The sequence below is a fragment of the Chroicocephalus ridibundus genome, chromosome 7 (genome assembly GCF_963924245.1).
Source record: "Chroicocephalus ridibundus chromosome 7, bChrRid1.1, whole genome shotgun sequence".
Lineage (NCBI taxonomy): Eukaryota > Metazoa > Chordata > Aves > Charadriiformes > Laridae > Chroicocephalus > Chroicocephalus ridibundus.
The window spans coordinates 30,098,968-30,113,130 of record NC_086290.1 but is presented as its reverse complement, the minus strand read 5'-3'; the positions used below and the strand labels follow the sequence as shown (position 1 = coordinate 30,113,130).

At 35.4% G+C, this 14,163-nt stretch overlaps 1 protein-coding gene across 2 annotated transcripts in view; it reads left to right on the top strand.

Annotated features, from left to right (window-relative positions):
* The window catches only part of RAPH1 (Ras association (RalGDS/AF-6) and pleckstrin homology domains 1), a 101,604-nt gene that overhangs the window by 67,013 nt on the left and 20,428 nt on the right, over positions 1 to 14,163 (top strand). For both annotated transcript variants that reach the window (XM_063341509.1, XM_063341508.1), the window contains 5 exons: positions 4,826 to 4,903; positions 6,253 to 6,412; positions 9,992 to 10,113; positions 11,811 to 11,876; positions 13,324 to 13,467. In XM_063341509.1, the coding sequence (XP_063197579.1) occupies positions 4,826 to 4,903; positions 6,253 to 6,412; positions 9,992 to 10,113; positions 11,811 to 11,876; positions 13,324 to 13,467 (570 nt within the window). The remainder of the gene's footprint in view (positions 1 to 4,825; positions 4,904 to 6,252; positions 6,413 to 9,991; positions 10,114 to 11,810; positions 11,877 to 13,323; positions 13,468 to 14,163) is intronic.

Here is a 14,163-nt window from a genome sequence, read left to right as displayed (position 1 = left end):
TGAGATGCATTTAAAATGTAACTGCTGCTTTCCAATTTCTATTCAGAAGCCACCTTCTGTGTTAGTTAGGCTTCTAATAGCAAAAAGCTTGCAAATAGTGCACAGAAGTAGAACAAAGGAAAAATATGGCACTGGCTCAGTGTAATGTCATTGTAATATTTAAAAACTTTTTGGGTGAATAATTCTCAGACACAGTGCCCAAAACAATTTGCAATGGCCAATGCTTTCCATGCATGTCCATATTTTTTTAACATAATACAATATGGTGACAATAAGTCAGGAATGTGCCAGACATATAGAAAACTCTATATTAAGTTGGGAAGGAAGAAGGAGAGAATATGGGATATGTCTACATTAAGGAGGATGGACCCCTCACCAGGAAAATGACTGCTGTACACTCACATTCAGTGAGCTTTGAAAGAGAATAATGTCTTGTTTGCCCTTCTGCTTTACTCAGATATAGGTTATTCTGGGTTATTTTGAAAAGAAATGCAATAAAACATGTTTTGAGAATAGTCATGAACTACTACTGTAAACACAAGTTCACTGTAAATAAATGGGCTGTGCAACTATTGCCACACATTATTTTTTTAGAGTAGGGCTGTTCTTGCCTGTCCTGATGAGTTTATCAAGAAATACAGAAGAACTATTGTTAATGTTCACTTATTTGGCTTTCCCCTTCCAGTGCTGATCACATACACACTTGTTCTAGTGTTCCATCATTTTTTTTTTAATAATAAATGAAAACAACCAATACAAAACACTTCATTAATGTCCTGATTGGTACACCTTAAACATTGGGCTGATAAAGATGTCTTGAAGTTTTGGGGAATTAGGTACAAATTGAGATATTAATATGGTTTTTTCAGGCAACAGGAACCTCTGTTTCAATAAAAACTCTGCAGGAAGGAGAGTCCTTGAAAAACGGTGATTGACTTTCTACCTGAGGCTAGATTGTAGCTGGGAAAATTAACAGTGGATACTTGCTTCTAGTCTTACAGAAGTCAATGCTACTTGTCTATACAGTTATCTTCTTAATCTGCATTCAAAGAGAGACTTCAGAGAAAAGATTCAAATATTAAACATAAAAGAAATTTCTTCTTCTGTGCGTCGTGTGGTCTATGCATCTATATTGCTAACTTAGGCAAAATGTGGACTTTGCTACTTACCTCTTATCATTAAATACTAGCTTTCCTAAATACTGTAACCCTTCTTAAGAGATTTTGCCCCCTTTTTTTTTCATTCTGCCTTTGATCTCTATAAAAGGGATCAGTTAATGACACTTCAAAATGTACAATGAAACAAAAAATAAGCCCCAACGTAGAAATGAGGCATGAAGTTATTTGAGCAAGGTCAGCTCTGTCATAGCACACATCTTGCAATAATTAATGTTAAAACATGGCTGGAATATCTTTAACTGCACGTTTTACTGGAAACGAGCAGGAGACTGTGATCATCATTATATTAAGGAAGTCTTAAGTTTAGATTTTTTGGGGTTGTCCTTTCCAATATTCCAGTTCAGGCTAAAATTATTAAAAACTGAGTTCTGGTATAAAAATACAAAGAAAAAGTCATTAATTTAAGACTATTGCATTGCAGAGCTATACTCTTTCCATTTTAGTTCACAATATGTTTGGATATTTTGGATGAACAAGCCCTTAATATAAGTATGTTGCCAAACATTCTTTAAGGCAGGTGTGACGGAGTTGTCTGTGCAGCCGCAGCAGCACTATGGCTGCTACAGCTGAGAAGTGATGCTGTGCAGGGCAGGCAGGTGTATCAGCCGTATCAGGGGTTTACGGTGGTATATGCTGCTTGTGAAACCATAACCTAGGCAGCAGTCCTGCCATTTGTGTGTATGTTTATGACCCTTTGGCAACCTAACTTGCATCACTATTACTAGAAGGATTTACTAGCAATGGGGAAATAAATACCTAAGTTAAATGTGATTGGGCTGTATGTCCTGGCCTTATTAGTTTGTGGCGTTGAATAGTTTATGATTGCAGTCAGGTGTTTTTGCTACATGTCACCTTTCTCCGTGTGCAATGAAAAATGTTGTTAGCTTAGTACAAGCTGATGGATTGCACATGCTTCCTCCCATTGAGGAGTTGTCTTGGTTCCGTCTACGGGGGTGAAGAGAGCCTGTGTTTGTGTCTGAGTGCAGTTTTGGGGTGGCTTTGATGGGGAGGGGATGTGTATGGATGTTTTCTTGGCTGTTAGGAGAGGAACAGAATAAATTGTTGTGAGTTTTGAAGAATTCTGTAGTTACTCAATTATTTTATTAAGTAATCAAAGTAGACAGTTACTCCTCCTGCTCCAGTGAAACATTGTTTGTCGTATCAGCAATGATGCAACAGTGGCCTCAGCACTTAAATATAAAGCAAAACTTGAATAACTTAAAATCCTTGACTACTATGTGAAAATTTCTAATTTTCGCTTTCTTTTCCTCTGTGCATTTCTAGTAAGTAGATTCAGACCTCTTCTTGTAGTTTGTTGCTGGTTGAAACTGATTCTTATTTTTATAATTGTAGTTCTGTTTTTTTGTTTCAATTTAAACCAACTTTGTTAAACTCTAGTAAAGTATAAGAAATCCTGATCTCTGGACCCACATTAAAATCAATGGGAAATTAAAAGTAATTGGTAGGTGTTAAAATAGTAAATCTTCAAATTCTTTTTTGGTTTACATTTTTTTATTATTATTTTTTAAAACATTTTAGGGAATGATGGATTATAAACTTTGAGGTCTACAAAGTCATCTTAGCTGTGTTAGTGCAGCTGTGTGAGAAGCCCCCAGCTGATTCCTTGTTGCTTGCTGTCTTGTTGCTGCGTGTGCCTGTGCGCTGTGGCTGTAAGGTGCTCCTGCTGGGATTTGCTATAGATAACTGCATTGCACAGGTGTACAGTGAAATGGGGTGGAAAATTGTGCTGCTTGACTTTAGTGAAGAGCAAACCCAAATGTGCTGTCAACCTTTGCACAGCAATAAAGGTTTATGGTTGGGGTAATGAGCAGCTTTTTTAAACCATAAATTACAGTTTCTCCAAATGTGTGATAAAATAAAAAATCTTTTGCTTTTGCTGATTTCATAATGCACAGGTGCATAGCATCACTTTTAGAAACTTACAAGTATTTAAAACCTTCGTGTTCAGTAATAATTTATTTCTACAGATGGAGATGGTTAATGTTAAGGAAGAATATTTTAGAATTCTGTCTGTGTTTTACATTTAAATGATTCTAGGTATCATGGCACTATTGTTTGTTTGTTTTTAATAGAATGCTGATCTGATCTACCCTTTCTAGGCTACCTGACTCCAGCTTTATGGTGAATAAAAAGCCATAGTTCCCTGTAGACTAATAAAAACCTATGTTCCTAGATAATTGAGTTCCCAGATAATGTTTCAAGCTCACATTATATCTGCTTGTGTCAACTTACTCGTTCATTTTATTGAACAGGATTATGTTTCTCATAAGGCAGCCTGTTGTCTTGTCTAGCTGATACTTTTTCCAGTGCATATTATGGTCACAGGTGTGAGGGAGCAAAAGCTGTTAAGTTAGAGTACAATAGATATCAACTTTAGTAGTTGATAGGAATATTAGTAATTCACTGAGAACTGGAAAACTTAAACTGTCAATTTCAGGATAGCTGAATCTTGACTTTTACAAGAAAAGCAACCTTCTAAACACATGGTAAAGAAACCACGAATTACATTCATACAAGAAAGCAACGCAGAACTGAATGTCTGTGGCATGCTGAGTGATGTTGTAATGGGCTGTGCTACTTCAGATCTGAGGAAAATCTTCATTTTTCTTTTCTAAGGAGATTGAATATTTTGCAGGGGATTTGTTTATTATTCTATATGTTTATTTATTGTCCTAGAGGTTTTAAAATAATTACGATGCTTTTAGATATTAACCACAATGAACATCCACTATTTACAATTTCTAAAATCTGAAACCTGCATATGGCATCTTAAAAAGAGTGGTTGCTTGTTTAGCTGTGTATTTCAAATCCACTTTCAACAGAAATATCAATAATCTCCAGAAATTAAAAAACAATACTGCTAGTCTTACAATATACAGATTTCTTTAGTATCAGCAGATAGAATAGATTTAAATTATCTGAATTTTTAATGCATTTCCAGTTGTAACAAAAATAGATTAGAACTTAGAAGAGCATCAAAGAAAGAATGCTCGTTTATTTATGTGTCTTAAAATACTTAAAGTGAGCCTGGATTTAGTAAAGATACAGGGAGCATTCAGGCTACTTACTTATTGCAAACAGATTTAACAATTAAAAGTCTTCCAAACCAATGCATATAGTATGGAGTCCTATTTATCGGATTTGTTTTCCATACTTTCTGCGTGCTGTTAAATTCTGATATTTCTCAGTGTGCTATTTATGTTTTATGTCGATCAGCCAAAAATCTATTGGGTGTACTCAAGTGTATGCTCTTGTTAAATACGTATTGTCCAAGTCTACGACTGTAGATACATGATATGCTAAAAATACTTGGTAGTAATGCACAAGGCTACTTACAATATGGAAGAACAGAGAAATGCGAAATGTGTCTGTACAAAATACATACCTCCAGTATGTTCTTTTGGAGATAATGGCGGTTGTATTTCTAAATGTTAGGTATCTGTAGTAACACTTTTTGTCTTAAAAAATAATAGTCTTCATCATCACTAAGATATAGTTGAGGATTTATAGATGGGTAAATCATCATTTCAGTTCATGTTTTAAAGTATGGTAGCATCAAAATTAAATCCACTCAAACCTGACTGCAGGTTGCATTAACTGGAATTCTTTGTGTTGTGTCCCCCTAGGAGGAACAGGCTGCTAAACTCAAAGCTGAGAAGATTAGGGTTGCATTAGAGAAGATTAAAGAGGCACAAGTGAAAAAGGTAAATTATTTATACTGGTTTATAAGATCTTTATTTTAATCATACTCACCTGGAAAACGTAGGCAAAATTCTTCTCATTTGTGTTTATTACCCTTAAGTTGCCCTAAATAAAATAGGTACACTGTAGTGTTCTGATCTTAAGTGATAATGTAATTTCTCATCTAGACTGATCTAATCAAGAAAATCGTAGTATATGGAATAACATTATGTTTTTCTTAAGGAATAGCTTATTTTGCAGCTAGTGCACATTGAGAAGACTCTGCCAACTTCCACCAAGAGCTGAAATAAAGGTCCAGCCTCCTGTCTTTTATATGAAGCAGTCACACATTTAAAATTTGGGTCTGTTTTCTTTACAGACCCCTTCCCGTTACACATAGCAAGATTTTCCAGTGATAGATGGAATACAAGAATTCTAGACTGCAGTCAGGGGTTACCAAGCGGAGAAAGTCTACTGCCACTACTTGATGCACTATTAAAGAATTGAAAGCATTCCGTTGAAATTTAGCATTCTTATTTTACGTTTGGAGTTTTTCAGTAGCTTAAAATGCCTTTTACATTTAGTGTTTATAAGTCAAAAGCTAAAAAAACCCTGTCCTGGCTGGAAGATGGGAATTAGCAAGCCAGTCAGTGTATTACAACTAGCATGTTTTAACTTTTCCAGCTGAACAAGGTGTAAGGAAGCATAACAATCGGCAAGAAGAATCTATTATCTTAAGCCTTTTTGATTGGTTAAAAAAACGGCTGCATTTTTCTTTTTTGACAGTGACCTCTTTAAAATGTCTATGAAAAGCCATTCTGTTTTAAAAGCAGATTTCTTTCACACTAATGCTTCACACTCCCCAGAAAAAGAGGATTTAGTATAGGTATGTTGTTTACATAGTCAGCGTTTTTGGAAAATATGGAGGAAGTGGGCACAAAGCTTGAATTGCATCTGAAAAATTCTGATTCTATATAAGGTTGCGCGGAACTCTGTATCTATGTTTGTTCCACCTAGTTATGTGAGAAAAATTGTCACAAAGACACTTATTAATCCAAACAGGACACTTTGGCAGGAGGGATTTTTTTTCCTTCTTAACACACAATGAAAGCACATGGTCATTGTATTGGGAAGACCTTTATATGTACTCTCTTATACCGAAGGAGAACAGTATCTTGTTAAGTGTCTGTGATACAAGTATCTAACCATCATTTATGGCTTTTTACATTTTGAGGGAGTGTTTTGCTTGAACTTAATATTTTATGCTATTTTAACAAAATCTCAGAAAAAGAAACAAGATCTTAAAAACCATGTTTTTATTTGAATTGTGGGAAACTAATCTTTCTTATTTTGCTGATTTTCTGCTTAATAGCTGGTGATCAGAGTCCACATGTCTGATGACAGCTCAAAAACAATGATGGTGGATGAGAGGCAGACAGTGAGACAAGTATTAGACAATCTGATGGACAAATCGCATTGTGGTTACAGTTTAGACTGGTCATTGGTGGAAACCATCTCTGAATTGCAAATGGGTAAGTAATAAATATAAACATTTATAATTCTTATCTATTGATGTAATACTTGTCTATATCTATGTCCTCAGAATTATTTGAATTCTTGTCTTCATAATGTTCATCATCCCGTTCATTCGTGTAGTAAATGTTCATTCATGTAATAAAGCTCATGAATGACGTTGTTTCAGAAAGATCTGAGGATGTTTTCTTCTTTCATGTTAAAAGCATGTCTAAATTCTAAGATGTGATATAGTAATTTTACTAATGTCTAGTCACTGAGCCTCTTGGTTTTGATGTATTCCTCATGGAAGAAACAGGTAAGGGATAAAAAGCTTACTGTGCATCCTCCTCTCTATAAATAGTATTTTGTACTGATCCTAAAAGCTCTTATTACAAAAAACTGTCTACATTTCTTTCTGTTAAGTGTTTTAATGCAATTGGCAATAATGTCTCTAAGGGCAATTAAAGCTCCTTTGCACTCCATCACACATACCACAATGTAAGTTGTTCATTTAGTCAACGGATGTAGCATGTCAATGGAAAAGAAGGGGAAAAATGATAGAAAACCAGTATTACTAGTCCCCGTTATCAGAGAAGAATTACATCAAAGAGTTGTTAAGCTTCTTACTTGTTGACTAAAAAGAGGCCCAGAACTGATTTCAAATTAAAATGCAAGTAAATATTTCCTGTTTCTTTTGGTGAAACCTTTTCTATTTCAGGCAATGTAGCATGTTAACTTCGCTAATTGTTAGACAAAAAAGGCCATTTTAGGGTGACAAGGTATCCTTTGAATATTCTACCTTCCATATGAAAAGTAACAACTTACTAGGCTCAAAACCTTAAAATTGTAATAAATTAAATCTTAAGTTGCGCAATTTTGAAACTAGAAAGAATTTGCATAAATTATATGTAAATCAAAATTAGGTATATAAAAATCAAAGGTGTAATTCTGTAGTATTTTACCAATGAGAATAATTTGAATAAATAACCTTATGAGTTCTGCAATAGTTTTATGTTTCTATCACTGAAAAATCTTTGAATGAGTATGTAGCAGGATCCTGGACTCAAGGCTCAACCACGGGTCTTTCCCATCCTGAATTTGCTTTCATAACACACTTCCATTCACTGTGCAGCCTGGGAAGTATAAAGGAAAAAACATTGGAAGAAATATTTTTAATTTCTGTTAGAAACAAAGAGCTAGGCTGCAGACAGAAAGATAAACTGGTATTTATCCAAATTAACAGTGTGGCTGAATTAAGGTTATTTTGAAATGAAACCAGGGTTAACAAATCTCTCTGGTTGGGTGTTCGGCAAGTACATACATACCCTATGGTATGGGCTCAGTGACATACTGTGAATGACAGAATTTAACTTCTGATAAACCTAGGAGGGATGCGAAAAGATTAGAATTCAGTTTCCTCTTTCATTTTGGCTTTCATTGATCCTTGGTAGAGCAACTGTAGTTTTTCATAGATTTTATATATGTGTTTTTTTAAAAGACGATCCAAAATGCAGTCAGTTTGATTCATATATTTTACACTGGAACTTGAAAAACAGATGAAAAAAATATTACAATAAAGCCCTCACCCTATGTGCTATTGTGTATTGTATTGTGTTATTTTGCCGGTGGTGCCTCTTTTAAAACATTTTTTTCTGGCAATGCCTGTGCAAGAGGAAGGAACTCCTTTATTATAATATTTTCCCTTAGCAAGACATAGAAGACCCACATACCTTTACAATGTATTTCACCATGTTGTCTTGTCAGTTAATTGCTCACTAATTGCACCATTCAATAAAATGCGGTGAAAGCTTTAAGCTAACAAACTGCGGAGGAAGACATGAGGCCTGTGGTGTTCCTGGTTGTCTTTGCATTTTATGTGGTCTGCTTCAAATGTGTGTGTTTAACTAATTTTGAGGAGTCTGATTTAGGTACGTGTACCTAAGTGGAAGTGGGAGACCACCTGTTACTATCTAATGGTTTAATCAGGTGCTTTATATGTACTTTTAGAAGAACTCAATGGTATTATTTCCAGAATGCAGAATGAAATGCTTTGCCCAGTTTTACCCTTCAAGTTTGTAACAGAAACAACTCTGGAAGGTTTCTTTTGATTGGGAGAAAGGTTGTTTTCATTTTTTAAGTGAGAGCAGAATACGTCTAGGAAGTATCTGAGTTACTATGTTTTAATTTTAGAGGGTATGTTTAATAATAGGAATATCGCATGATATACAGTTTTACATACTATAGGTACATTATACTCAGTGAATAAGTTGTTTCGTGTTTGAGTTCAGTTATTGTTCTTGTAATAACAGTTGATATGTTTTGAAAGCTATCCAGTTTTGCTAATGAGGCTGCAGTGAGATTTAAGCTTTTGTATCATAGTCCTCTGAAGTTTTTTTGTTTTGTTCTTCTGTTAGGTAACACCTTTTTTACTTTCTTGGAAGACAGTATTGCTGTGTTGCTGATAGAGCTTGATGGAAGTCATGAATTGTAACTTGAAAGCTTCTTAGAGAGATCTCATTGAGACCTTAGTAATGTTGTGTTGTCATCTCAAACCTTAATTCATTCCCTACAGATGACATTTTGTTGCATTCACTCTGCTTAATTACCAAAGATGTTGAGATGTCATCTGTCATCTCAGTCTTCATTAGTGGTAGCTCCTAGGTCGGGTTGTGATCGGTGCCATATACCCTCTGTAAAAAAGCCGTGTAATTGATTTTGTGGAAAAAAAAATCTTCAATTTTTTTGGCAATTGAAAGGTCAAGCAAGTCCCAAAGGATTCTGAAAGAAATAATTTGCTGCAATGCCACTGTGTGGCCTCTGTTAAGAGGGAAAAAATTGTGGAAAGCAAGATTCTACTTCAGTGTCTTTGAAAGGAGGAGAAAGTTGGTCTAGTGGTTTCCAAAGATATATTCTTCCTTATTTATTTTAGAATAAGGGGTTTCAGATATTTCTTTACCATTTCAGTAAAAGATCAGAGTTCTCAGAAGCCATCATTGATACATCATTTATTCAGCAAAACAGATTGTAAGAAATAGGCAGTGTCAGTCCTCAGATTTCTTCTACCCCCACTAACCATGGGTATTCTGCATTTCAGAGGCATTTTGTTTCCCCTCTGATCATTGTCTTTGTTACTTTTTTGATACCTTACAAGTGACATAATGATTGGGGATGTAAAAACAGATTTTGTGCTGAAAAGCTGCCTAATAAATTCCTCTAGGGATTGTGTGGACCAGAGTACATATAAATGTGATAACCTTCCTATTTGTACTCATAACATTTGAAACGTTGTCTGCTGTGTTCATGTGGGATGGTAGGCTTTGTCAGGTAAAAAAAGAAAAACACTTCATATATTGATGGACCTATAAGCCTGAGGAGACAGAAGTGAAAGCGTTGAGTGAGAGTGTGTGTAAAACCAGATACGTCTGAAAGTTGACTAAGTTCTTTTAGTTTCTTAGTGTAAACTTCCCCATTTTAGTAGACCTTGAACTCTGTTTTCTCTCCATATATGCCTTGTCTCCCAGATACGACTACAGAGTAGTTTCTATCACAAAATGTGACAGATTCAAATGTATTTTGCTCTCTTGTTATTCCTGCAGAAAGGATCTTTGAAGATCATGAAAATTTAGTTGAAAATCTTCTGAACTGGACAAGAGATAGTCAAAACAAACTAATGTTCGTGGAACGTATAGAGAAATACGCACTTTTCAAGAATCCGCAGGTAAGCCTGAGATTCACATTAAATGCGTGTGCGCGTGCACACATGCATGCCTGCTTCCACTTTCTTTCTTTTTTTGGTAGCGTTCATCTCCATACTTTTATTTTGATACTTGTGTATGTATTAAAATGCCAGGCAGCTTTACATTTCAGCACCATGTACATCCATATTGTGGTTGGCACAAAATCAAGTCCCTAGCAGAAAACCATGAGCTGAAGCAATCTGTTTGCTAATGTGTTTGTGGGTAATTTTAATGGAGGTGAAGGCAAGCAGTCTTATGACGTTTACACCAATACTTACTGCTGTTCAAAGATGTAAATGTGCAAGAAAGGTGTTGACAGATATTTCTAGTAGTAATGCCTCTCCACTGTTGCTGGCAAGAAGGGGAAAAGAAAATCAAAGAGAATAGCTACACCATGGTCAAATGGCAAGTGAAGAGAAGAGAGCATGTGTCCCTCCCTGTGGACGCTGGGACCTGCCTCTCTTCACCTGTGTTTCTGTTGCCTTCTTAGGAAACCAAAGGCCCCTCTTCTCTCTCAAATAGCCTCAAAGGCCTCTCTTCTCTTAAATGATGGCTACAGATTTGGTATCCAGCAGCAGTTCAGTACTGTAAGGGAGTGGAGGAAAATAAATGCAAAAGCAGAAGGTGTCTCTGAAGAATTTCAATTGAAAAGAATTGGAAAGAATATCCCTTGATCTCTCTTTTAACTCTTACCTAATGTATTCTCTTTTGGCGTCATAGATTACTTTTATGTCTGTATGGCATCTCTGTGGCAATGTCTTGGATGTAAACTGAGTGTCAGTTTTGCACACTCATCCTTTGGGACACCATCAGTGTACTTGATTTTTTTTTGTGTGTGTGTGAGCAAGAATTGAAAACCAGCCCCTATTCAAATGCTTTGTGATGAAGCAGAAAAACTCTCAATTATTTTTAAAAGCATGTAGTTGATACTTTTACTATCAGTACATATGGTAGGCACTGTCAACAAGAATGAGGTACCAGCATAAAACCAGTATTTCTCCTTAGTTTAAAATACCGAACTGGCTAAAGTTTGTGAATATTGTTTTTTTTCCAGTATAAGAGATAGAGGTTAGGAAGCGGAAGATTTTCATTGTCCCAGTCCTTTCCAAGCTGAAGAAGAGTACAAAACTTCTTATTATACAGTACCTATGCATAATTAGGTTCCTTTTAAGAAGAGAAGGAGTATTTAGTAATTCTTTATGAAAAATAAATATTTTTATTTAGCAAACTTGTCAAGGCAAGGTGGAAAGAAGTACATTGCTTCAGTGTCACTTCTTTGAGCACATAAATAATGGCAGTATGTAACAAGTTTAAAGATTCTGGGTTTTTAAATGTTTTTATTGTGGGATTTTCAAGTTCATGGTATTTTTATTTCTGGATGCATCGTACCAGGCAGCTGTTTATTTTGTGGAAAACCAGGACAGTGTATTTATGAGGCTGTTAAGATAAGGGTATGGACCGATTGATGTTTCTGGAAAAGGTGGTTATAACTTAGTTCCATTTGGTATTTAGCAGTGTGACAGATAGTTTCAGTTGGACTACAAAGTTTTGTTCAATTAATGTATTGTTCTTTGATAATTGCTGATTTTTTCTTACTGCTACAGAGAGGTGAATGAGAAATGTTATTTGCCTTGATTTCAGAATGCCTATAGAAATATTAAGCTTTCTCTTGTTACAGAACTATCTTCTGGGGAAGAAAGAAACCTCTGAGATGGCAGACAGAAATAAAGAGGTGCTGCTGGAGGTAAGACTGACAAAACAAAAAGGTTATAGTGGTCATTGCAGAGTCGGAAGCTGAACTCTAAAAGATTGTAATGATTGAAATTGATGAACGGAGCTGAATGTAATTCTGGAACAACTGTGAATGGAATGTGTTGTATTTGAGATAAACGGCTATTTTTATGTTTCAGATATGATCAGTTAATAAAAATGTGTCTTTATTTTCTTTAATAACTAAAATACCATACACAGTGATAATCAAAATGAGGTTACCTGTAACTGTGGCTAAAACCGGGTGAAATTTGCAGAACTGCCACTTCTTTTTTTCACCTGTGGCGGTAGGGATTTTTTTACTAGTACTCACCGAATGGGTGTTCTCTACAAAATTGTATAGCATTCGTTGAGTGACTGGTCTACGTTAATACTTTAAATTTTGTTAGTAAGCAAAGTAGTTAAAAATTGTTTCAGTTATGTTTTAAAATAAGCAACCAAATATTAAATTTAAAAAATGAGTGGCAGAAAAGAAAGTCAATTAATATTGAACTCATTATGTAGTTTACAGAACTAAGGACAACAAAAAAAATGTGTGGAGCAAATAAAGCAAACAGTAAACATAGCCTCCATAAGCTGAAAACTGAATGGTCTTGTGACATTTTTGTAGACATGTAACTATGCTGAAGTGTCATGGCTTCCACTTGATTTACAGAATAATGATTATTGTTTCAATACTTACACAAAAGTGAATGTTTGGGGTATTTAATTTTGGATTATACTGAATACAATTTAACTTATAAATAGCATACGCGTGCTCTTAGTATATTATTAATATGGGTTTTAATAAGCGGTGATGTGAATACTGTGGATCAAAAAGATGCTTGAAGCCATGACATGCAGAGGGTTGTAATTCTATCTAATTCTCTCTGTCTTCTAGGATTACTCATAAATCTCTCTCCTACATATTAATCTGGACTGTATTTAAACCATTTGTTTTCCTCAGTTAGCTCTTTATAAATAGAACCTTAACAGAACTTGTAGTGTTGGCAAGAAAGTGTCAAGAAAGTACTCATGGAATGAATTATAGATGTGTCTGGTGTATATGTAAGGGGGTTTTGTGTATACTTAGATTTATGAGGCTATATCTATAAGGTGAGCTCATGACTATAAAGCCAGTAAAGCCATTGGGGGATCTATTACTGATAAGCAGTGGTTAGAAAATCTTTACGGTAGCTGCTAATATTTTTGTTGTCATTCTTACACTGAGAAAATGCTAAGATCCCCTATTATGCTTGAATAACTTACAGCTTCTAGAATTAATCTCTAATTCGTATTACTGCATGAAAAAAAGAGCTGTCCCTGTTATGTGTGCATTCCTTAGATAAAGAATTGCAGAATTTCAGTCATTAAGAACAAACTGCTGCACGCTGGATGTTTTGTCTCTTTCTCTCTTCTCAAACCACTGTGTTTATTGGCAGGAATGTTTCTGTGGAAGTTCTGTAACTGTGCCAGAGATTGAGGGAGTTTTGTGGCTGAAAGAGGATGGTAAGAAGTCTTGGAAGAAACGTTACTTTCTTCTTCGAGCTTCTGGAATCTACTATGTCCCTAAAGGGAAGGCAAAGGTATGCTATTTTAAAACAATTTCCCTGAATTGTTTATTGCTGGTAAATCATGCACGCAAGAGTCAGCCTTAAGTTTTGACTTAGCTGTGCCTTGCCTAGTGCCACATCCCTTAATTAAAAGTGCAACTTTATCATGGAAATATTGTGTAGGTTACTGTGGTAGTACTTGATGTAAGGGTGTAACCTCAAATTTAAAAATACAAGACGAAGGGTCTGCTTTTTGAATGAGCTCAGAGTTAGGTGTTCAGAAGCACTTAAGGAAAAATGATTGGTGGAGTTAAGAGGCTGTCTTTTCTTGAGCAGAATTCAGATGAAGGATCAAATTGCACTGCAAATGCCAATCATAAAATATCAGACCAGCTCCACAACCAGTTTGCATAATTTTATTGTTTTCAGTTAGTTCATATAAATGGGATTCTTTTTGGACCAATTTGTGCTACGTTTTTTGAAACTGGTAAATATAATACCATTTCTTTAGTGTCACTTACTGCTGTTCTGTGTGTATCAATAATGAAAAGTAAATAGAAAGCTGCTACAAATGCATTATAGCTTCAAGGCTATAATAAGTTCAAGTTGTCCATGAATCCGTCAGTCTTGACAGCCTCAGCTGATCCCCAGTACAGGAAGTCCACTTCCCACACAGCTGGCAATGAAGAGGAAATCTCTGTCAGCACATCAGCTCCCTTTAGAAATGGA